Source organism: Excalfactoria chinensis, chromosome 5 (genome assembly GCF_039878825.1).
Source record: "Excalfactoria chinensis isolate bCotChi1 chromosome 5, bCotChi1.hap2, whole genome shotgun sequence".
Lineage (NCBI taxonomy): Eukaryota > Metazoa > Chordata > Aves > Galliformes > Phasianidae > Excalfactoria > Excalfactoria chinensis.
Genome location: NC_092829.1, coordinates 20,192,399 through 20,217,245, shown reverse-complemented (window position 1 = coordinate 20,217,245; position 24,847 = coordinate 20,192,399). Strand labels below are relative to the sequence as shown.

The 24,847-nt window shown below is 42.2% G+C and overlaps 1 protein-coding gene across 3 annotated transcripts in view; it reads left to right on the top strand.

Annotated features, from left to right (window-relative positions):
- Positions 1-24,847, top strand: part of GPATCH2L (G-patch domain containing 2 like) — a 39,871-nt gene that overhangs the window by 2,534 nt on the left and 12,490 nt on the right. For 2 of the 3 annotated variants that reach the window (XM_072337977.1, XM_072337978.1), the window contains exons 3-8: positions 5,169-5,233; positions 8,325-8,501; positions 8,852-8,931; positions 10,829-10,893; positions 11,581-11,620; positions 13,896-13,981. In XM_072337977.1, coding sequence (XP_072194078.1) covers positions 5,169-5,233; positions 8,325-8,501; positions 8,852-8,931; positions 10,829-10,893; positions 11,581-11,620; positions 13,896-13,981 — 513 coding nt within the window. Of the gene's footprint in view, positions 1-5,168; positions 5,234-8,324; positions 8,502-8,851; positions 8,932-10,150; positions 10,294-10,828; positions 10,894-11,580; positions 11,621-13,895; positions 13,982-24,847 lie in introns of those variants that run through there. The other variant, XR_011903740.1, reaches the window with a different exon arrangement.

The window sequence follows — 24,847 nt, the reverse complement described above, 5'->3', positions numbered from 1 at the left end:
TAGAAGAGAAACAAATGGGAGAGTTAAATGGAAGCGTTGTAACAAATGGCATACAGAAAGGAAATAAGGGCTGTCATTGTTTAAGAAGCAGGAGACATTCAATCTTTTTCTTTTTTTTCTGCCATAAGACTTCAGTGGGACATTTTGGAGATCAGAATTTGTATTGTATCTGAAAGGGGGATGTGGAGGGGAGATTTTCCAGGGGCTGATAATCATTACTGCCCAGGTGGAAGCTCTGTCTCAGGAAGTCCTGAAACTGCTGACTGCTGGAAGCTGTGTGAATGTGTTGAGGAAACGGTTGATCCACGTTTGTTACAGTCTCATATTCTTTTCACAAGTATTTGCTACAACAGACGCTATCAGAGACAGTGAATTTGAGAAGTATAATTGTTTGCTTTGGTGTACTTGTTCATGGGTTCGGGTTCATTTAAGTGTTCTGGCTGTCTAATTACTGCAGTTTGTCAGTGGACAGGTGGCACACAGTTAGTGAGGGCTTTGTGGAAAGTAGCTGGAAGTGCAAACTCCTCAAAGGTACTTTCTTGAGAGGCTGTGAAAAGCATAGGCTGTAGTACATCCTCTCTGTCTTGTTCCTGGAGATCACTAGTGCATTTTTATTGAACTGGCACTGTAGGTAACTGTTAAGAGGACAGAACAAGCAAAAAAAAGTGATTTTTATTTTTTTATTGAAAAGCGGTTCTTTTTAGGTTAAGGAATGGAGGAAGATGGGCCTTTTCAAGATGCTTTTGGGTGACTGTCTTTTCTGTATGAGTAGCTAAAAACACTTTTATCTTTCCAGTGCTGTGTGTGCTGGCAGTCCAGAAAAGGAAATGTGCTGAGTAGCCCTGAATGTTGTGTGTCACTAGCAATAGACTGAAAGATGCCCTTACTTGACGTGGCAGTGGTGGGCAGTGCTCCTTGAGGTTTTTTTCCTACCAGCCAGAGTCTGTTCCATCATGTCAAACTTCAACTTAAACCAGCAGGCTTTCACCCAGCCTTTATTTGTGCCAGTATTTGGAAGGGCAAATAAACAGCTTTGTCAGACTGTTACTTGAGGACCATGCTGAGGATGTCACCTTGTTTTGTCTCAGTTGTACCTTGCTCTCAAATTAATTATTGCGCAAGTGTCTGCATCAAATGCTGTTTGCCTTCTGCTGCCAAGTCTTTGAGATGCTCTTCAGAGATCCAGAGGTCAGAATATTTGACCTCTTCAACACCACATGTGTGATCTGTGCTGTGATTCACTTGAGAGGGTCAAAGTTGGAGAGAGAAACACACACAGCCTTTGCTGCAGGCGATCCCTTGCAGCAGTGAAGGGTCACACTTGGTCTCTGCTGCTCTAAATATAGCAGTTTGCTGCTAGCAAAGTGAAACTGGCAGTGCTTACCTCACTCTTGCTCTGCTCTTGCTGCTTATTCTGCTACCACGTGAGAGGTGCTTCATACAGCTGTATAACAAGCATAGCGTGAGGAAGGGAGAAGAAAATTGGATACCTAGGAGAAAAAATGACATGTTATCATCACAGGGTGGGAAAGTGACTGATAATGCTTGCAGTACTTGAACGAGTCCACTGTGATCTAGTGATAAATGAAGCAACTTGATACTGTATTGGTTCCACTTCTGTTCATAGAATCACAGGCATTCTGGTTGGAAAAGGCCTTTAAGATCATCAACTCCAACCATGGACCTAACACTATAATTCCACTGAGAAAGCTTTGGAAATGTGTATTCAATGAGGAGTTTGCTTGTAGGCATGTACCTGGTCTACGTGAAATGAAATATTTGAAATAGCCAAATTTCAGCGTACACTGTGAGGAGGAGAGGTGTGTTTCTATGTCATGTTTCTAAGTCAGGTAATGACATGACTCAAAGCCTGACATTAACAACTGTGGTAACAAGGAGCAAGTGGTCTTAGTTTTGATAGTAACCTGCGTGCTTCTGCAAGGGTGACAGTTAACTGCTAAGGTAATGTGTCCTTCTTTCTCCTCTAATGCTCTGAGATTCCCTGCAGCCATAATAAGGAAAAGGGAAATTACGTATTGAGTGCTAAAGCTCCCCTTGCTGGTCTAAGCTGAGCACTCAGAGTAGTCTGGGTTCAGTTTGAAGCCAGAGCAAACCATGGTCAAGAGTTGTTTGACAAATCACTTTGAATGTTGTGCTCAGTTGTGAGAGCTCTGTGGTTTGTCTGATGTACTCTCAAGTGCTATAACTTGGCTTTTTTAAATTGGTTGTTGCCCTTATCCATTGCCTTTGTGTGACTTCACTGGTTTGCTGCTGATGTGTTTTGGCCTGGGATTGTAGCCAGTGCTTCTCAAGTGTGTAGTGCAGTTGCCTTTACCCTTTGGAAGAGAGCTATTTTCCTCACAGCCTGCAGTGGCAGTCGAGAGCCTGGCTAAGCTGATGAATTGGAACCTAGTCTCTCGGTAAAGAAAAAATTCCTCTCTTGGAAGGCAAATGACAGAGACAGAGTGTTCAGCTTCCCCTCCTCCTCCAGCCCAGCCTGACCTTCTACAGCCCCTCTGTGCCTCTTGTTTTCTTATTTTTATAGAAAATCAATATCCCTCCTGACACAAACAATAGCTCAGGAGAAAGAATAAATGGGGTAAACCTGAGATCTCTGTCCATCACCTCTCACTTTAACTCCCCCAAACTATTTAATTATAAGCATGCTTTGCTCCAGGTGTTTGCAACAGCGAAATTGCTAAATGAGGACCATTTTAACCAAAGATTGGGTGATCAATAACACTCTATAGCAGTAGGTTGTCGGATCAATAGGATTCATTATTTCATGGTTAAGGTAAGTAGCCTCCTTTGCAAGTGGAGGTCATTAATCAGTGCTTACTGGACCTGTAGAAAGGCCCATGGAGGAGTCTAGTTTGCGTTCAGCCCTGAAGTGTGAAATGGAAAAGAGGGTGAGTGGGATCCATGGAAGTTGATTCAAATAAGGCTTTGGCGATAATGTGTATCTGTAAGGAGCAAAGGAGCTATCAGTATGACAGAATGCTTAAAGCGCAGTTAATATGAACTGGAATCTTACATAATGCTTCTTCCTTTCTCTGGCACCTTTTCTCCGATGATGCGAAAACCCACATGAATCAGTCATTCAATCCTTGCATCTGTTGCTGGTAAGGTCTCTTAATCCAGGCTTTCAAAAGTGAAAGCAGACACACTTAGATTAGCCCAGGGTCATTTAGTGAGTTGGTAGGAGAACTAGGAATGAAACAAATGACTCGTGGTTATCAGTCCTTGGCCTAATTGCTTTGTTGTATAAGTGGGAGGGTAAGTGGATGGCCAGACTCTGTAATGAATTGAGTTGGAATTTGATATTAATGTACATACTGAAATGTGGGAATGGTATACAGACTATTCATCCTTTAAATTCTGTGTGACCTTTGCACAATGTTGATGATACAGAGTTTGTAGATATCCAGCATGATGAGTTGATTTGGCAGTACTGGAGAGTGTTATTTTCCAAGAGCAGTAATGTGCTCCAAAATTTTTAATAACGCTTAAATAACAAAGTAACATAATAATAATAATAAAATTAATAACACAATGAAACTGAAAAGGTTGAATTGTGTTCCTGCATTTACTTGGGGTGATGCTTCTTATGATTGCTCATCCTTTTGTTTTGAGAATGGAGAGGTTTTCTGTTGATACTGGTGTCAGTATGATCCAGTTTCCCTGTAGGAGGCCAGAGAGCTTTGTAACAATGCTCCTCAGTCAGAGCTTGATTCTAGTTCTGACTTATGTGATGCCATAGGAGACCTCAGTACTAAAGGGGTGGGCAGTAAGTAGTTACCACTTGTTCTGATACTTCTCAGCTAAATTGGAGGAAGTATTACCTGAAGTGCAATTCAGCCCAGAAGGCCAATCCTGGACAGCATCAAAAGAGGGATGGCAGCAGTGTAAGGCTGCTCTGATCTCACAAAGCCTCATCTGGAGTACTGTGTCCAGGTCTGGGGTCCCTGCTTGAGACAAATGAGGAGCTGTTGGAGTGGGTCCAGAGGATGGCCACAAAGATGGTCAGAGGGCTGGAGCACCTCTCCTATGAAGGAAGGTTGAAGGAGCTGGGCTTGTTCCGCCCAGAGAAGAGAACACTCCAGGGAGACCTCATTGTAGCTTTCCAGTACCTAAGCAAGCTTGCAAGCACAAAAGGGACCAACTTTTTCACAGCCTAGTAGTGATAGGACAAGGGGAAATGGCTTTAAACAAAAAGAGGGGAGATTTAGGTTTGATGTAGGAGAAATTATTGAGAGGGTGAAGTGCTGGAATAGGCTGCTCAGAGAAACGGTGGATACTTCTCATCCCTGGGGGGACGTTCGAGGCCAGGTTGATGGGACCCTGAGCAGCCTGATCAGTGGGAGGCAGCCCTGCCCACGGCACAGGGTTGTGACTGGGTGGGCTTTGAGGTCCCCTCCAACCTAAGCCATTCTATGAAGTGCCCGAGGACTGATTTAGTATCAGCAGTAGAGCTGTTGGATGCTTGGGGCTGACTTGAGCGCGTATTTCTGCTACAAATATTCATCCAATTTTACAGAGAACACATTAATTTCTAGTTTAATTCTTTGATTCAAGAATTAAGTCTTGTGTAACTGCTTTGGCAAATGCAAGATGTGCAGTGCTGAGTGGCATTCAGCAGCAGCAAGTCATGCTGTGCTTTTTAGCTGGAGAGTTACAAAAGTACCTGCTGCTCTTCCCTGCAAAGGAAGTAAAGTTGCTGTAGATTGAAGAGAGGCTTATGTAGCTGGGGAGCACGTTTGAGAAAAAGGGAAGTGAAGTACAGAACTTCAGAGGCTTTTCAGTATCTGTTAAGTGACCCAAGGACAGTTAACTGCACTTAATTTCCTAGCAAGTATCCCAGACAGTGTCATAGTTAGGTTATTAACTCTAGAACCCAAGGCAAATGCCACTGTGTTAATTGCTTTTTGGTACCTTAGAAGTAGAATAGAGACAAGACTGTGCTTTTTGTCAAGCGGTACAACATTTAACAGGATTTAACAAAAAGCCATCGTGCCCTATGCTAGAGCGAGCTATATATATATGAAATGCAGTGATACCCTGTTTCTGTGACATACAGCATCATGAGCTCAGAGAAACTAGTAAAATGTTTGTTTTGTATTTGCTGCGATTGTAACAACGTTTTTCTTATTTGTTGGTTTTTGTTCCAGTGAAACCAGCAGTGTATGCAGCAGCAGTGATACCGGGCTGTTCACCAATGATGAGGGCCGCCAAGGTAACAACTGTCCTGAAATCTTCCTCATGTTACAGGGAATTTCCATTGCCTTTTTTAAAAACAGATCTGAAGAAAGATCTGAATTTGAAACCAGAGTGGGAAGAGAATGTAGGGAAAAGTCCAGTGGCTGGGAGGTGCTAGAAGTTATCAGTATGACCTGAAGGCCATAAAGGTATGGCTTTGGTAGCAGTGCACTCTTGTATATCTCAGAATCATAGGTGTTGGAAGGGACCTTTGGAGATAATCTAGGCAAACCCCCTGCTAAAGCAGGACCCCTGCAGTAGTTTGCATGAAAGAGCATCCATATGGGTCCTGAGTATCTCCAGAGAAGGAGACTCCACAGCCTCTCTGGGCAGCCTGTTCCAGCGCTCCATCACCCTCACTGTAAGGAAGTGTACTTTCTCATGGTCATATCAGATCTATAACATTTAGTATATAAAAAAAACAAACCCCAACAAACTACTGTTACGGCAAAGCCTGGAGAGACGAGAAGTTTTATAGCCCTCCATAGTGAAAGAGTAGAATTCACTGTCTGTTTCTGTAGGTGTTTTAATTGCTGTCTACATACTGCTAGAGAATGAGTTTTTTCCTCATGGGAAGGAAGAAACAACTCCAAAATTACAAGTATTGTCAACTCATCTAAAGAGCTATGCTAAGAAGAGCCTTGCTGTTATGTGTATTAGTTGAGCCTAGTGTCTTCAAGGTCTATTGTAGTAATGGTTTCTTAGGGCTTTTGTGTGTGGAACAAATACTGATTTTATTTATCAGTGACAAGTGTTCAGTTTATGGGAGATAAGGTAGAAATAAGTGTGAAAGCATTTGTAGTAGGCACGGGAGCACTCGGGACTGTTGTATTTGGATCAGGTGGGGTGTGACCCTGGAGATCTGTGAGTCTGTGCAGCTTGTGCTGGTGTGTATTCTGTCATGTGTCAAAAGCTATAATTTGGATGAGATCTCTCCTGGGAATATGTGAGTGCTAAAGGAAGTAGAATCAGTAACTCCGTAGGAAATACTGCTTTACTTGTTACTGACCCAAGTGTCTGGGTGTGAGGCAACATGATGTTAGCAAACGAGCATACATTTTTTCTGATTATATTAGGCTGTAGGGCTGATCTGTGGTGACCTTAGGTGTCTCTAACACCGCCTAGGGTAGGAATGTCAGAGATCAGCTTTGCCCTTTGCTGAGAAATAACGGTTTCCAGCATTCTGTTCTTCAAGAGCAACAGAAAAAAAGTCCCATCCCCTGTTTTTGCATATAGCTGGGCTGGGGGGGCTGAAGTTAGTGAGCACTTACCTATCAGACAATAACATACCTGTAAGAGGTCTATGATCACATCTGCCTGTTCAAGCTGTTTATATTATAGTGGCTTTCTGGCCAAGGTGTTTTAGCTTATGATTAAAAGGGTTGATAATTTCTTAGAAATGTAAATGTTGTGTTTTCTAGTTAAATAAGGAACACTTTTGTGCCCTTCTTTTAAACAATTTCTGGTTATAAGGAAGTAAACAATAAAAGTCAATGAGATGGAGAGAACACAACAAACTTTGTTTCTGTGACAGATGATATTGAAAATAGGTTTCTAGTCAGTTCCAAACCAAAGAACAGGAAATTTGAAATAGCAGCATCTTAAATTGAAAAGAGCTTTTTTTCTCTTCTTCTGAGGTTATGTCGTGTTATGTATTTGCTGTCGCTAATTAAATTAGTGATATTTGCATTTCCAGCTTCCAGTACATTTCAGTGAGTGGAGAATGATTCTAGTTTATAATTTCATTGCATGTTTTTGTTAAATGAATCTCTCAAGGTGAAATTTGAAGAGGTATCAGCATATGATCCTCATTGTTCATGTTTGTCTCGTGAAAAGTGTGATTGGAGGTATGATACTGCACTGTGCTCATAGAGCCAAAACTTTGCATATGTATTACGGTCACTTAAAAAGAACTAAGCAACTTAACTTGGATTTTGCTTAAAGGTAGTTGGAGGTGTGTGTGTATGTTTATGTAACCGTAATTGTCATAGGTCAGTTGATGAAGCATGCTTATCACAGAAATAAAAAGCCATTTCAAAGCTTTGGGGTGAAATGTTCTGGCTGTCCTAGCTGTTAATGACTGGAGTTGGTTATGGGTGCTGCTTTTTCTGTTATGTATAAGATTGCAAGAGTCTTACTAGGATGAGGTTTTTCTTTTTGTAGATAAAATGGCATTCAGTCACAGATAATGTGACTTGGTTAAGAGAGAAAGGGAGAATAACTGGGAATACCTGAGTCTTAATGGTAGGCAAATGAGGTTTCCCTAAGTCAGGTGCGTTAATAGTGTTTTAAGGCAAGATGAAGTATTTTGCAATTACACAGCACTGTTTCTCAGTTGGGATACTGAAGATCTTCTTTGTTATCTGTTCTTATGTTGCTCATGTGCTACTACTCCAAGGGGCTTTTTGGCCAGGCAGGTTTACCGTGAATGGTGCCTAAGGCAGCTCACTATTAAGACTGCAACTGTATGGATTATGTTGGCTATGCTTTGTGGAGATCTTGGTAATGACTTCAGTTGCTGCTGCTCTACCTTTGCAGGAAAGATTGTAATTCTGGCAGATGAAGTTTTTTCCTGTTAACTGCTGTGTTAGGAGATCTGTTTTGTCAGTGAGTATGTTCCTTTTGCTTATCCAGCAAGCCTGCTGTCCTGTTGTGAAGTCTTTCCTGTGGTTTCCTATAAAGTGTGCCAAATGATTGGCCTCTATTTCTGTCCCAGTAATTACTTCAGAGAAAGAGATGTGCGTTAGACATCACACAGCATTGAACTAAGGTTGATGAGATGCGTCCACAACAGAGTGCTAAAGCTGCCCTAGGCAGGTCTATAAAGAAGGCTTTGTTCTATAGGGAAATTCTGTAGACTGAGTTGGATAATTTAAAGCATGTAGTGATATCCCATAGTTACTGCAAATGATTGAAATAGAATACAAATATAAGGTTCTCTAGGAATGAACTGCTAATGGAACTTCAGCTGTTGTTCCACATCCAAAAATGCCTACCTGTAGTACTTTGTGGGACAGTCACAGGGCACGCTGGCATTTCTTGTGGTGAACTTCATTCTATTTATTTAGGAGATGATGAGCAGAGTGATTGGTTTTATGAAGGAGAATGTGTCCCAGGATTCACCGTCCCCAACCTTCTTCCCAAGTGGGGAACTGACCACCGATCTGAAGTGGAACGGATTGACTCAGGCCTGGACAAGCTCTCAGATTCCACGTTTCTTTTACCCTCACGTCCAGCTCAAAGAGGTGAGTTCCATGAGGAATAGGGTGTTTTGGAACTTCTGGTGTGATGGTAAAAGTAAATTTCACTCATAGGTACTGCAACATAAAATGATATTGCTGATCTGTTTTCTGTGATGATCCAGTTAAAAACAGCTGCACTAGTGGAGAAGATACCGAAGTACTTATCCTTCGGAGTCCCTCTGGTTTGTTTGTGGCTTGTTTTCTTTTGTTAAATAAAGATTTTGATTTCTGAATAAAAAGACATATCTGCTTCCTGCAGATTGAGAAACAGAGGCTGAAATCCTGATTTAACCAACTATTTTTCCAGTTTTGCTGGGAAGAATCTTCAATTTTCATGTGTTTGATTTATTCAGGATTTCACGCTCGCCTGAACCGCCTTCCAGGAGCTGCTGCCCGTTGTCTTCGGAAAGGTCGAAGGAGGCTTGTTGGCAAGGTATTCCCTTTTGCAAGATAGTGTGTCTGTATTTCCAGTGCTGATTAGTACTGGGGTACTATTCTAAGTTGGCACTTGTGTCCTTTCCTGCAGAAAGGAGGCACTGTACATTTTTGTTTCATAAATGTGGTTAACTGCTTTGATTGCTGGAAGCTGATTAAGATGTGGTGGGGCAGGAAGAGTTGTTAGTGGTAAAATTGATATGAAAGGAGCACTGGCGGTGAATGATAGAAGCTTTAGACAGAATGTAGGGGAAAATGATGAGGCATGAGACTTTTTTTGTACCAGTAACACCTACAAGGGCAGAGAGGTTACTCTAAGGTGAAAGCAGGTAGAACTGTAGGTATTTGCAATGTTACCCAAAGTCATTGACCAGTTTTTTTATATGTAGGGCAAAATGTAACAAAATGCTCATCCTGTTCTTACAGGAACAAACAGTACTTGGCAGGCTCCTGTCTAAAAGAGGGGGACACCTGGTCTGGATCTTGAACTGTGGAGTGCAGTTGTCATCTATAAAAGATGTTTATGAGAGTGGAGGTTGTTGGTTGTGTTAGGTTTTACTGAGGTGTGCTCTTGAATATACTGGCTTATATTCTTAGTTGGCTGGCTTTAGAGAGTTTGATAACTCTAAGGAGTGTCACATGGATCTGCTTTCTAGGTGAGTGTGTTTCTTCCTCAGAAGCTGTCGTCACAATTGAAAGATCCTTGTTTGCCCCTTCTTCCTTCTGCTCACCTTGCTTAGTTATAACGGGGGCTTAAAATATGAATCATCAGCTGGCAAGAGACTGGCTTTGGGTAGATTCCTCAGGCCACCTGGGTCTATTGGCAGCACCTCTAATGATCCAAATGAGAAAGATAATATTTACTTGTTTAATTCATCTTCATCACCTTAAAGGGATCTTTGTCATTTGCAGCGGAGGTCACTGCTCCCCCCTCCCCATCTCTCTCTAAATTGTAATCATAAATAATGAGTTTCATTCAGAGCTCCCCGCCAGCGAGCTGCTAATTACCAAAAGTACGGCTTGTAATTTACACAGTAATAAACCGTAAATTTAAACATTACGGCACTTTAAGTTAATAATTTTCCTGCTGTAACAAATAGCCCATCTTTCACCCCTGCTGTTACTACTCCCCCTAAACTTCGAATGTGTATTGCCCATGTAACCTGGCAGAAACTATGATGAATCTTACCTGCATGTTTTTTTATCCTCATTTTCAGACATTCCACAAAGCACATTTCTTTTCTGGAGGTAGTTGCTATGCAGATGTGAACAGTTGCTGTGTCAGGCTGCGTGTGTATGCCGGTATCAAGCACATAACACAAGGCAGCGTCTCTCAGAGAAAAAATAATGTGCTTGCAGAGTAAGCCCTTTTTCCTGGGATACACCTTTCCTTTAGCTGTTAGACATCCTCATGCTAAATTGCTGTTTTCAAAGAGAGAGAACTTCAGGTTCCCTCTTTGTTTCTTTCACCTGTACTTGATGAATCCCTTTCCCCTTTGGCTGGAGAGACTGGATTCAGTTTTGTGAGGAACATTCTTTTTAGTAAGGTATTGTAGTCTGTCTCTCAGCCTGCATGTGGCCCAGCTGACACTACTGTAAACTGGTTCCATTTCCCCCATTCTTAACTGTGTCCTTGTGCTGTATGCTTTGTGATGGTCCAGTCCTTGGTGCGCCCCTGTGCAAGCAATTGTGGTCACTAAAACAATTAACAAACAACAATAATAACACAAAAATAATAAAACCAAATGGTCTTTTGCCTCCAGCCGAGGTTCTAAAAGGTGATGATGTTTAGCTGAGAGCGGGCTGGGAGAGCAATGTTTGTTTTTATTAGCAGCAGTAAACTATGACTGCTCACTGCGTGAATCTGCAACCTTTTACCTGTCTTTGTGTTTCAGGAGACGTCCATCAGCACTGTGGGCACCGAGAGGCTAGGTCATGTTAGCGATCCACGCCAGAAAGAGTAAGGTCCTTAACAGCAGTTGTGTAGGGTTTTGGGAGGGGAGGAAGAACTTTGGGATCCTCTTCCCTTCTGTGACTGAAGGGAATGAAGATTTTTGTGGTAAGTTAAGAATGCAGTTACCTGCTGAGTGGGAGACAGTCCTCTACTGGCAGTTTATCCATTTTCTTTTTTGTAATCGCTGACTCTCCTTTTGTTACTAGGCTGCCCCAGTATGTGGACACTGCTCAAATGCCCTTTTAGTTGCAGTCAGCCTTTTCTGACTGCAGAAATGATGCTGATAAGGGCAGTAGTGAATTTGCTTTCTCTTTCTTGGGTGTGTTATGTCTCCTTCCCCAAACTGTGTTTTAAAATTAGAGTCAGCAATAGAAATAGATATGGTGCCTATCCCTTGGCATCCTTTTAATGTTGTTCTTGTTGGGTTGTGATTAGGTAGAGGTAGCTCCTCTCCACCTGTAATGCAGCGTATCCAACCTTCGCTAGCTGTCAGTCCCCAGTTTTCTTACTTGGATTTGGAATTTGTTGTTTTTAGTATAAGTCCTAGTGATGTTTAATCTCTCTCTTTTTTCCCTCCATATTTGTTCTTCCTTTGCCCTTTTCTCCTCATCCTCAACCCTCTTTTTTCACCTCAATGTTCATTCCGTCCTTGGCATGGCTTCCACCTGCCCTTCCAACTCTGCCTCCTTCCAGGTTTTGGTTACCATCAATGGGGAAGAGAGATCGCAACCAGGTAAGCTGTCTATGCTCTTCCTTTTTTATTTTCTTGGTTTCCTTCTCTTTAGAAAGAACAAAATGCTGGCTTCTGATTTCATTCACACTGTGGCCTTTGCACACGAGGTGATGTGGAATTGTAGAATCTTTATAGCTGGAAGTGGTCTTTAAAGGTCATCTAGTCCAACTCCCCTGCAACAAAGAAGGACATGCACAACTAGATTTTGTTACTCAGGGCCTGGTCCAGCCTCGCCTTGGAAGTCTCCAGGGATGTGGCATCAACCACAACCCTGGGCAACCTGTTCCAATAGCTTTGTCCCTTCTCTTTTTGGTAACTATTGTCTTCTGAACTTGAGTGCAACCCACATCTCTGGCATTATGTTGTCTGAATAGCTGAGGAGCTCCTTTTGTTTGTTTTGGTGTTTCAGGTTAGTGTCTGCCTTCCTCTCCAGTAATTAGTGGGAGGGAGAATGCCTATTGTCAGGAGAAGCCTTGGCCTCACAGAATTCCACGATAATTGGAACATTTTTCTCTTTTCACATGCTTTCTTTTGCCTTATTTGGCTTAGGCTTCTTCATGATAGTCTCATCAACAGCAAAGGGGAAAAAATTAAAAACACCAATTGTTATCTGGCTGTAATTAAATAGCAGATGAAACAGGAAGCAGAAAGAAGTGAATAACGAGAGAAGTATGCACTCTTTTAACTGACTGTATCAGTGGCGTAGGTGCTTCTACTGTTTTGTATTTTTTCTTTGTGAGTTTTACATGGCTTCAGTGGTAGGAAAATTTATTCATGATGTAAGACCTTGGGTTCCTGATAGTGGCAAGCAAAAAGATCTTCCTTTTAGAGGGTGGTGCTGTAGTGGTGTTCCTAGCCATGCACTCTTCTGTTCCATTGCTAGTTGGCTTTTGGTTAGTGAATACTGGGACTGAACACTGTTTTACCCTGTAGGTGACTGTAAATACATATATGGCAAGTCTTTACGCGAAGAGGTAATTTTATGGCCTTTGTGCAACTGCGCATTCCTTGTTAATGACACCATTTCACATACCACTTTTATACTGTTAAAGAGAGATAACTCAATAAGCTTATAAATGACCAATATAAATTAGTTTTATTTTTTGTAACTGATCTTGCTTCAGCTACAGAGAGGTACTGATGATTCTCCCCTATGGTGCAGCTGCAGCATTACTTCACTGACGGTAAACTAATAGCCCAATTTAAGGAGGAACTCATTGTTAAGAAGCCTTGTAGTGCATAGTGCCTCTTTTTTGTCAGACAGTTTGAAGACAAAGGCCTAATACTGAATTCTAGGCTTCTGTATAGCGTTTATGACAAGTTTTGCTACAGCTGTGGATATTCCCTATTTAAAAATGCATCAGTAATCCTAGTAATATAAGAACAAGCATTCTGGAAATCGGTCAAGCACTTCTGCAAAACGGATGGAAATAAATTTCCTGCTTCTGGTGTGATTTATAAATAAAGAGGAGGAGATGTTGAATGGAAATGTAGTGTGGACACCCTTGGGCAACTGTTAGCTTAAGCCATCTATTTGCATATTGAGCTAGGTTTGCTCTCTGCATTGACTGAGTATATTGTTCCATGTCTTTCCCATCCCTTAAAAAAATAGCAGAGCTGCATCTTCTACAATAAACAGTCTTTCACAGGCTTGATGCCTTCAGGATTTGTTGGTGTGTGCCATACAAAGGATGTAAGATTAGCCTGACCACACATGATTTCAGAAAATTGTTTCAAGCGGTTTGCAAGTAAAGCTTGTGACTGGGAGGAGCAGTTCACTTGCTGTGGAATGAATTCTGAGCTCAATGTGAAATGAGCCTGGTGGACCTGAGCCTTTTAGAGATCTGTTTCAGTGATACGTGTGAATATGGGGGAATATTGAGACTGTTGAGAAGTTCTGTGCATTAAGTTTTCGTTCTACAATATGAATGTGGACAAGGGGCTTCACTAGAGGGAGGTAGATTTTTATACTTATGTGCAGCAGTAGAGCTCTGTGAGTATGCTCTCAGTCAATCAGCATTTCTAATAATGCGAGTTGAAAAAGAAGCGTGCTTGTAGGGCTGTCTGTTGGGAGAAGATGGTTATAAGATTTACTGTTGCACCCTGAGCAAGGTCTGCTGTCTGAACTGAGAGTTCTCATCTAGCCTTGTCCCTTGGTGTTTCAGAAAGGTGTTCTTATACTGCATGAACAACTGTAGGGAATAGATCTGAGCAGCTGTATATGGAGACTGTTTCTTTTAATGCTTTGCTTAAATAAAATCTCTTGACTTTCCAGTTCAATCCATTATCTCCTCTGTACTCTCTGGATGTGCTTGCTGATGCTTCCCACCGAAGATGCTCACCAGCACACTGCACTGCCAGGTAACTCCCTTTCTCTGCTCTGTTGGGTTGTCTTGGTTCCCTTCCATGTGTATCTTCAGTAGTACTGTGCAGTATGAACAGTTGTCACAAGCAGAGAACTTAATGCACATTTCCTAAGAGACCTGTGTTCCAACTTCGGATAGGACATACCAATGCAGATTATCTGGCAAAGTACTGTAAGCACTTAAGAGTGTATTGAAAATGTCTGTGGCAGATAGGCAGAAGATACTGTGTTTTTAGAAACAAATGCAATCTGTTCTTCCTTGTGCATTCAGTTGCTGCAATCCTGTTGCCTAGGTATGAATGGATATAGTATTGTTGCTCAGTATTAAAATCAGAACAAGATGAGAAGGAAAATACTGATAGACTACTGTGAGTGACATGCTAAGGCATTTTGGTATCTTAAGTGCCTAAAGTAGAGCCTCTGGCCACGTTCAGAACTAGTCACCTAAATTAAATCAGGTGACCTCTAATGGCTTGGTATCTTTCTGTGTTCCTGTAGCTGGTTTGCCCAAATGTTGAGGTATATTTGAGTTTGCATGGTTGGGGTTAACTTGCTGTTCAGCCACCTTCTGCTGAATAATCCTAAATTACATCCAAGAGTTGTCCTTGGCTGTGACTTCTGTTCTTGTGCTGCAGGTGACTATCTGAAGGTAAGGTGCCCTTGAGCTCTTTACTATACAAAGAAGCAAGGTCCTGCTTGGGACACAGTTCTGCTTACGTGCTTGTATGAAGGACCAAATCTGAAAGAACCGTCTGGACTTTCAGCTTCATGGCTTTTTTTTCCCCTTGTTAATTAGCAAATAGAGCATGAAAAATGTACTGAGGTTGTGTGTGTCTGAGCGAAAGCTTGGCACCTACCCAGCAAAGCCTCTCCTCCCTCTGGCTTCTGCAGGGAATTTTGTGATACCGCACCATGACCTCATGCTGCTGTAGGCAGCATGCTAAAGCTGAAAAGGTTTGGGGGGAGAGAAATCAGCTCTTAAACATTCATCTGATGAATGGATGAGAACAAAAATAGTTCCAAATATTGTGCATAAGTAAATTGGTGCTTTTGCACCAGTCTGGGGATGTTTTGTGCCTGTGAAGCAAGAAGATTGGTTGCAGCGAAGATAACCTTTCTTGTGCCTCAAGAGTTTCACTTTGTGCTGTACAGAAGTTACAGGTGAGACCAGCTGTTTCCTGTTGGTCCTCCAGAAAGGGGATCTCAACAGCTCTCATTCAAATTTGTACAGGGCAAAGTGTCTACCTTTATAATGATCAGTGAAGGCCTTTTCCAAAGCTGTGGAATGACATTTCTGGAGTGATCATATTTGCTTATACTTACTGCGTATATGGTCTAGTTATCCAATGGGTATAAGATTGGCTCCTTCCTATAAAGAATAAGTGACTGGTGTCCTGACATGCATCATCCCAATGATTAGTTACTGAATGTTGATCAGGAAGTAGTTTGTCCAATCCCAGCGGTAAGTGTATTTTTAAGTGTTTGTTGTTAAGTAGCTTCCTATTATAGTGTGTAATATTGTTAATGTGTGAAAGAATCTGGGGAGGAGGGAGTGCAAAACGATGGTAAGAATTAAAAAATGTTATATGGTCTCAAATATGAGAGAACTTTTAGTGCAAGATGTTTACATAAAGATGCTGCCAGGGGCACAAAGGAAAATTGGGAACATTCTCTTAACAGGAGCTGCTCTTCAGATATTTCCCAATTAACCCTTTCCTCTCTTTTTGTGGATGGAGTCAGTTCCCATAGCTTGATTTTTTAGCAAGTTCTATCAGTCCTGGAGAAACCCTACTCAGAATTGTGTCAGAATAGGGTGGAGAAGGCTAATGTCCAGAAAGTGATGTGAAATGTGTTAGAGAATCATAGAATCATAGAATCACCAAGGTTGGAAAAGACCTAAAAGATCATCCAGTCCAACCGTTCACCTATTACTAATAGCTCCCACTAAACCACGTCCTTCAACACAACATCCAGTCGTTCCTTGAACACTCCCAGGGTTGGTGACTCCACCACCTCCCTGGGCAGTCCATTCCAGTGCCTGACCACCCTTTCTGAGAAGTAATATTTCCTAATGTCCAGCCCCAATCTCCTCTGCCATAGCTAGAAACCATTCCCTCTAGTCCTGTCACTAATGACATGAGAGAAGAGGCCGACCCCCAACTCACTACAACCTCCCTTCAGGAAGTTATGGAGAGCAATGAGATCTCCACTGAGCCTCCTCTTCTCCAGGCTGAAGATTCCCAGCTCCCTCAGCCACTCCTCATAAGGCCTGTGCTCCAGACCCCTCACCAGCTTTGTTGCCCTCCTCTGAACACGTTCCAGGACCTTGATGTCCTTCTTGCTGTGAGGGGCCCAAAACTGAACACAGTACTCGAGTTGCGGCCTCACCAGTGCCGAGTACAGGGGAACAATCACCTCTCTGCTCCTGCTGGCAACACTGTTCCTGATGCAAGCCAGGATGCCGTTGGCCTTCTTGGCCACCTGGGCACAGTGTCGGCTCATGTTCAGCTGAGCATCAGTCAATACTCCCAGGTCCATTCCTGCTACGCAGTCTTCCAGCCACTCCACCCCAAGCCTGTAGCATCGACCGGGGTTGTTGTAGCCGAAGTGCAGGACCTGGCATTTGGTCTTGTGGATTCTCATCCCATTGACTTCAGCCCAGCTCTCCAGCCTGTCCAGATCCCTCTGTAGGGCCTCGCCACCCCCAGGCAGATCCACACTCCCAGCCAATTTGGTGTCATCTGCAAATTTACTTAGGGTGCACTTGATGCCCTCATCCAGGTCATCAATAAAGATATTGAAGAGGACGGGCCCCAGCACCAACCCCTGGGGTGAAAATCCTGTTTTGATGTTATGGATATCCAGTTTGTTTAGTCTCATGCCCTCTGTGCAATGGAAGATTACCTCACTGTCCAGTTCCTTCTAGCACAAATCACAGAATCATTTTGGTTGGAAAAGACCTTGAAGATCACCTGGTCCAACCGCCAGCCCCTCCCCACCATGTCCACTAAACAGATGTGTCCAATGGAAGCGAAGCTACCAGCCAGAGTCTGTTCTGTGCCATGGAAGTGTTTTCTTTGCCTCTGTGATAGATTTTGGTGCACTTCATCTGGAGTCGCACAGTGATTCATTTAGGCAGAGCTGTTAGCTAAAGTCCTGAGCACAGATAGGGGTGTTCAAGAAAAAAGGCTTTTCATTGTCAAAGAGGTTCTATGTGGAAGGTTCCTTGGGAAGTCTTATTTGAACGGCTGTGTGAATTGTATGCTACCAAGATTACCTTTCTTGCTTTATATCTGTGATGAGAAGAGATTCATTCAAAGTGTGTGCATAGCAGTGGGAATTTCACACCCATCATTAGAAGCAGTTTTGTGTGTGTGGTGACTGTTATCATTAGTGGTATAATTTTATTTTGTGAAGCGAGGAGAGTTTCCTGCTTTCTTGCGGTCCTCCCAAGGGACAACTGGTGTATTAATTTGCTGTATTGCCTCCTGGCTGTTCCCAGGCTGTTTTTCCTCTTCATCATGGAATTTTTAATGGCCCTGCTGCCTCTCGGGAGGCATGCAAGTAAGAGTACCTCAGGGATCTCTTCCTTTTTTCACATGCCTATAATTACTCTCCTTTAAGAGCACAAAAGCGTTTGCTAATCATGTCTTGTCTGTTAAGGTTTCTGCTTGACGATGCTGGCTGTTAAAAGCAAGCAAGACGAGACTTGCATGGACAGCCCAAGTGATCCTTCCCTTCATTCCTTTCTACCCATTTACCTCTCTGGGAGAAAGAACAATCTGAAAAGAATTGTTACCTTGAACTCCACTTGAAGAGAATGTTTATAGAGTCATAGAATCACCAAGGTTGGAAAAGACCTCTGAGATTTTCCAGCCTGGCTGCCCACCAGTCACTAATATTTCCCACTGAACCATGTCCCTCAGTACAACATATAAACATTTCTTGAACCCCTCCAAGCTTGGTGACTGCACCACATCCCTGGGCATCCCAGTCCAGCACCTGACCGCTCTCTCAAAGAAGTAGGGTTTCCTAAAGTCTAATCTGAATCTCTCCTGTCACAACTTGAGGCCATTCCCTCTAGTCTTATCACTAGTTATGTGGGAGAAGAGGCACTACTTTCAGGTAGTTGTGGAAAGCACTAATATGGTCACCTCTGAGCCTCCCCTTCTCCAGACTAAATAATCCCAGCTCCTCATATGGCCTATGCACCAGACCTTTCATCAGCTTCATTGCCCTTCTTTGAACATCTCCAGTGTTTCCATATCTTTCTTGTTGTGAGAGAGACAAAACTGAACACAGTACCCAAGGTGTGGTCTCACAAGGGCTGAGTACAGAGAGATGATCACTTTGCTGCTCCTACTGACAACACTATTTCTGGTACAATTTTATACAGGTTTAAACAGAATATTTTTATTAGACTTTGGCTATTCAGTAGTTCTATCGGTAGAAAAATGCGATAGGGTATAGTTTTGTGGGATAATATTCTGTTGAGGCAGGCAGAGTTTCAGATGAGTCTATAACCAGTGTTCTCTTCAATGTGAGTTGTAAAACAGGTAGAATAAGAGGGGAAGGTAGGTGATAAATTGTCCCAAATATTATTTATTTGTTTGCTTAGTCTTGAAAGTAGGGTATGGGTGAAAATGGAATGTGTTGTTCTGACCAGATGTCTTAAGAAAAGTGGATGTCAGTGCCCAGTGAGATCACAGAATCATAGGGGTTGGAAGGGACCTCCAGAGATCATCAAGTCCAACCCCCCTGCCAAAGCAGGTTCCCTACACCATGTTGCACAGGTAAGCGTCCAGGTGGGTCTTGAACATCTCTAGAGAAGGAGAATCCACAACCCCCCTGGGCAGCCTGTTCCAGTGCTCCGTCACCCTCACTGTAAAGAAGTTCTTGTGCACATTCTTTCAGAACTTCCTGTGCTCCGGTTTCTGGCCATTTCCCCTTGTCCTGTCTCCACACACTGCTGAAAAGAGTCTGGCCTCGAAACTTTGCCCCCCACACCTCAGATATTGATAGACCTGGATCAGGTCCCCTCTCAATCTTCTTTTCTCAAGGCTAAAGAGACACAGTTCACTTAGTCTTTTTTCATAGGGGAGATGCTCCAGGCCATTCACCATCCTTATGGGCCTCTGGTGGACTCCAAGAGATCCCTGTCATTTTTGTACTGGGGAGCCCAGAACTGGACACAGTATTCCAGATGAGGCCTTACCAGGGCAGGGTAGAGGGGGAGGATCACCTCCCTTGACTTGCTGGCCACACTCTTTTTAATGCACCCCAGAATGCCATTGGCCTTTTTGGCTACAAGGGCACACTGCTGGCTCATGGCCAACCTGTCATCCACCAGGACGCCCAGGTCCCTCTCAGCAGAGCTCCTCTCCAGCAGGTCTTCCCCCAACCTGTACTGGTGCATGGAATTATTTCTTCCTAGGTGGCAAGTAGATGATGCAGATGGAGGTTTGAAGGACATCTGTAGAACGTTCCAGCTCTAGAAATATGTGTCTATTGTAAATCTCATTCTTTTGTATCTGTATAGAGATCCTGGCATTTCTGCCTCTTATTCAAGCATATGGAAGTATAGAGATTGCCTGCAATGTCAGGCCTCTCCTGAGGTAGTGGAAGGATTGAATGAATTTTCATAATTCCATGCTGTCCCACTTGATCAGGAGAGTATCCAGTTTATTCCATACATCCTATCCACACATCTTAATCTCCCTGAGATGTCTAGGTGTGTGTTTTTCCATCGTCTGCTTTAGGTACCATTATTCCCATTTTTTTTCCTTTTTTTTTTTTTTTTTTTTTAGCCAAACACTTTTATGTCTCCCTTTGCTACTAAAGCCTAGCAAATATTCCAGCTGGGGATATAAGTGAATTCTTCTGACAGGCATTCAACAAACAGAAGCTATTAATCTAGCATCAAATGCAGTTGTGTAAGGCCTAATGCTTCCGTTTTGGTGAATCCTAATTCTCCAGAATGAAAAATAAATTCCCCTTGGCTTCAGAGTCTTGTTTATTTATTGCTGCTTTCTTCTGCTATGAAGTATGTTGCTTTTACCAGATCTGTGTACTCAGGTCAGGTAAATATTAGGTACCTGCTGTTACTAGTGCACACATATTGTAAAGGTCTGCGTGAAAAGAGAATACAACACATGGGATCACATTGAGTAATGGTTAAAAAAATGTGTTCCTTTCTGTCCTTGACAACCATAGGTAAACTTTAGGAATGGAACTGCTCCATGGTTAGGATGCATACTTGGGGAACAGAGCATTGCTGCATGAAGGCCTATTAGATTCAGATGATTGAAGAAGTGAACTAACTTGTAGTGACTTTGGAATATGGAAATCTGCTCTGGAATTTGTCTCATGGGGTTCTGCAGAGCAGAGGAGACTCTCTTATGCACAAAACTTGTATTGATTTACAAAAGTTAAGTGCAGATCAAATGTTGGTGCCCATCTGAGTCTGTAGTTTCAAAGAAGAGGAGAAATTCTGCTCCTGCTCTTAATTTTGTGAAGCCACCTGTGTGGCAAAAGAAGGCAATGGCAGTACCTTCTACTGAGATACAAGTGCTATGGAGCAATAGGAGATAACAAAGAAGGAAAATTAGCTCACTTCTTTTGGTGGTCAGCAGTGGCTTAAGGGGAGTGCAATCTCTGTCTGGGGAGATGCTGCTACTTCGCTGCTAACCCTTAAAGGATGATGAAGAGGGATGGATCCATGCTCCACCCCTTCTAGTCACTGAGGTGCATTGTTTGTACCTGAGCTCCTTGGGTTAGCCACACCTTCTCACCTGGTGCTCAACCATTGGTTCAGGCCACAACCTGGCAATTCCGCTGTGCCACCATAAACCTCAGGTAACAACGCTTCCAGATTCAGAGGAAGACTGTTTCATTTGGCCTATGTTTGCTGGGAATTTAGCATCTCAGCAGCAGCACTTGGACCGTGTGGCATTTTTTTTAGCAGTAGTACCCTTGTTAGATGCTGTCTCTGCTGAACGTTTATTTTAACATGAGGATAATAACATCCCTTGTTTGTGTGACAGTAGATTGATGGCTACCTAATTTTCTCTATATAGTCCACTTGTTTTGCTTCTTCCAGAGGTTGTCAGCAGAGAAACTGAATAATGTGAGATTACAGCAAGAAATGTGTGTGATATACCACCTGTTTCCAAGAAGGACACAGACTGTTGCAGTTGGTTTTGCAGGATGTTTTCAGAGACTTCTGTTTTGAGACTGAGGTGTATTTTACTCTGAGTTTTAAGTGGACATCGTTTTACAGACTAAGAAGGTTTGAAGGACCTAATTCAGTTCAGTTAGATTCATTGTGAACTGGTGACTGCTTGTGCTCTGTGTTGTTTCCCATGGATTGTATTGCTTGACAGTCCTAAACTCTAGAATTTTCTGGGTTTTATATCTATGACAGTGGCAAGTTTGTATGACCCCAATAGTTGTCCAGCATGAGGTCACTTTGATCTGTAGGAATGAGGTAGGAGTCCAGTATGTACAGTTACACTTCATTTAAACAAACAGGAACTACATGGAAACTGAAAGCAAGAAAACATTCAAAATCCTTCTGACACATTAAAGATAACAACAAATCCCAGCTTTGTGCATAGCAAAGCCTGATTCTTCTCCAGTGTGAGCTGTGTGCAGAATCACCATATACCTTGAGTACTATGTTAAGAGCGAAAGAGAAATCTGTATTTCCTAGATAATTGTTTAGCTTATGATTAAAATGTACATATAAACATGTTCAGAAAGAAACTATACATTTTTTTAATATAAAACCATTTTTTTCTACATGTGTAATTTCTCATTCACTAACTCCTGTCAGTAAGAAGCTGTGGTGTGAGCTGGGTGTATTGCAGCTACCAGGGAAGCTGCATTTTGGAGCCTGCTTTGTCTCTCCAGGTGTGTTCAGTTTTTTCTCTTCCTGGTGCAGAATTTCAGTCCTTTCTAGACTGAGGTTGATTTCCATGTTAGTGTCTGGTTGACTACCAGATTTAATGGGAATTTAGCACTGCAATCTTTTTTTCTTATGATCCACCAGCTGTTGTCCAGTTAAACAGTTTTTTCCTTGTTACTGTTTGTGCAACATTCAACAAAATATAGAAGCCTAGCAGAAGAAATAGAAAGCCAGTAAAACCAGATTAAGTACCATTGTGTCTTCCCAGTTTAGCCTCAAATCTGTCATTCCACAGTGCTCAGTGCCTCTGACTTCTTTACAAGGAGGCTTGTGACAGTGCTACAGTGTGTATTTTCTGCCATCCTTTCCTCTTGGCCCTGTTCAGTTTTATCTCTTGAGTTGCCTTTAACCTGTTCAGAGGAGTTGTTAAAATCTACATTTTGCAGAAGAACTAATTCATGGTTGCATCATGACACAGATTTTTCACTCTTTATAGTTAACATCTGTCTGCTGTGACATGGTGTGCTGTGCATACCCATTACCTTACTTTGCTGGTAGCAGTGTTCCTATAGGTTTGTGAAACTGGTGTGGTTTAATGTGACAGGCAGCTCAGCACCACACAGCTATTCTCCTATTTCCTCCTGACAGTGAGATGGGGAGAGTATTGGAAAAAAGGTGAAACTTGTGGGTTGAGATGAATACGGTTTAATAGGACAGAAAAGGAAGGGAAATTAATAATGTTGATAGTAGAAGAATATACAAATGATTGATATGTAGTGCAGTTGCCCTCCACCTGCTGACCAATGCCCATCCAGTTCCCAGGTACAGTCAGTTCCCCCAGGTTTACTGTTCAGCATGACACCATATGGTATGGCATATCCCTTTGGCCAGTGTGGGTCAGCTGTCCTGGTTGTGTCCCCTCCCGGCTCCTTGTGCACTGCTAGCCCATCACTGTCAGGGTAACGCGAGGGAGCTGAAAACTCCTTGAGTTAGTAAGGACTAAACCAAAACATTAGATGTTATCGACATCTTTCTCGTCCTAAATCCAGAGCACAGTTCCATACCAGCTACTAGCAAGAAGGTAATATGTATCCCAGCTGAAATGAGGACAACTGGGATTCACCAGTTTCTTCTCTTACCAGTACAACACCAGTAGTGTTTTATCTACCAGAAAATGCTCATTTCATGAATTGTAACGTGGATGCCCATCCTGCCTATGTTTTAATGAGGTGTATTGTTTCTGTGTGCATTGTTTCATTTCTCCCTCTCCCAAAGTACCTACAACCTGGAGATTCCCTGTATGCAGATTTACAGTGCCTGCAAAGTGCACCAACCACTTGAAACTGACACTTTTACCACCAGGGCAGTCAGAGCCAGTGAGTAATCAATAGGTTACTGATTTACTAACTAGAGCGTGGGTGATCAATAAGGGATAAACCTGAATGAAATACGTGTGATGGAGGCTATTTATAACCTCTGTTTGTTAGAGGTAGGGCTGCTAGATTCAGTGTCCTCGTGTCTCCAGCTGTAGTACAAGTGCCTTTATTTTCAGTACAATAAAGAATCATGAGATTCTCTCCCTTTTCTTCTGTTCTCATTCTCTTTTGCAATTGTGAGGTAAGGGTAGGTGTGGTTTGAGCGTGGATCTGAGAACTAGGAGCCCTTATTCTAAATCCGGCTGTAACATTTGTGAAGTGGATTGCATAAAGTCCCCTGGAATGGATTGTGCATACTTCTTTTGTAGTATGTAGTGGTTCTTCAGGAAGGATCAGCTGCCTAATGTTGGGGTAAGCTCATAAGAATAAAAGTTAACCTTTTTATTATTTCGTAATAAGATTTGGATTATCATATATAACTACGTAGTCATCTGGTCGGTAGTATTATTTTATAATATTGATGCTGAATGAGAAACCTGAAGTTCCACTTGAATTAGTCCATCTTTTCCTTATTTATGTGTGCTTAAATGGTTGAGAATGCATTGTTAGAGTGTGCTAAAATACTGTTTGGCCACCATTACAGTTATTTACAAAAGCAATTTTAGCTTACAGGGGGTAACTTACAAGTTATTCTTTTATGTGTAGAAGCGTGGGATTTTCACGTGCAGTCTCCAGGTGTGCTGGTATTTTTGAAAGCCTTTAGTTCATGCTGCAAGGAGGTTTCTGTCTCATTGTATTGTTAAGAGCACCCGGAAATGATGGATGTGAAAAATTGGCCATCAGTAAAACTTATCACAAGCAAAAAAAATTCTAAGCTGTGCCTTAATGTCAAACTAAGATGACAAGCCATGTAGAACTTGGGAATTTTAGTTGAGAGTATGGAATGATAGCTGTTTTCTTGTTTTCTTTCTTATTTTGTGACTGCATGCTTGTTACAGGTAAGTATGTAAACCCAGTAGCATTCAAACAATTAAGTTTGACTTGTACGTGGATTTTTCATGTGCTCCCTGCACTGTTCCGTACAGCGTTCTGTGTAACTGCAGCAGCAAACTTCACAGTTGCATAAAGTCAGCTTCCTAAATTGTCTTTATTACAAATATACCTTTTTGAAGTAGAATTTGGCATGGAAATATGAAGCTGTGATCTTTGCCTCTTGTTATCTTGTTAAAAAAAAAAACAAACAACTGGAGAAAGTTTCCAGCACTTGGATAAACATTCTGGAACAAAGGAATAAAAATTGCAGGTTTTAAAGACATGGAAGGATATCATCAATAATTTGTCAAAATATGCATGGTTCCAATCTTTATGCAGGGTAAGCACCTCGCACTCCTCACTGCTTCTTATTTACTCTGTAGTTCTGCATTTTTCCAGTGCAGAGAGAAACCAAACAACTTGCCAAAAAATAATTGTTATCACAGACAAAGAAGGGATTTGAACCTAACATCACTGTAAGCATTTGTATTCATTATGGATTGTAGTTAAGGTGCTCTGCTCTGGTGTTTTTTTTTCCTATTCCAGAC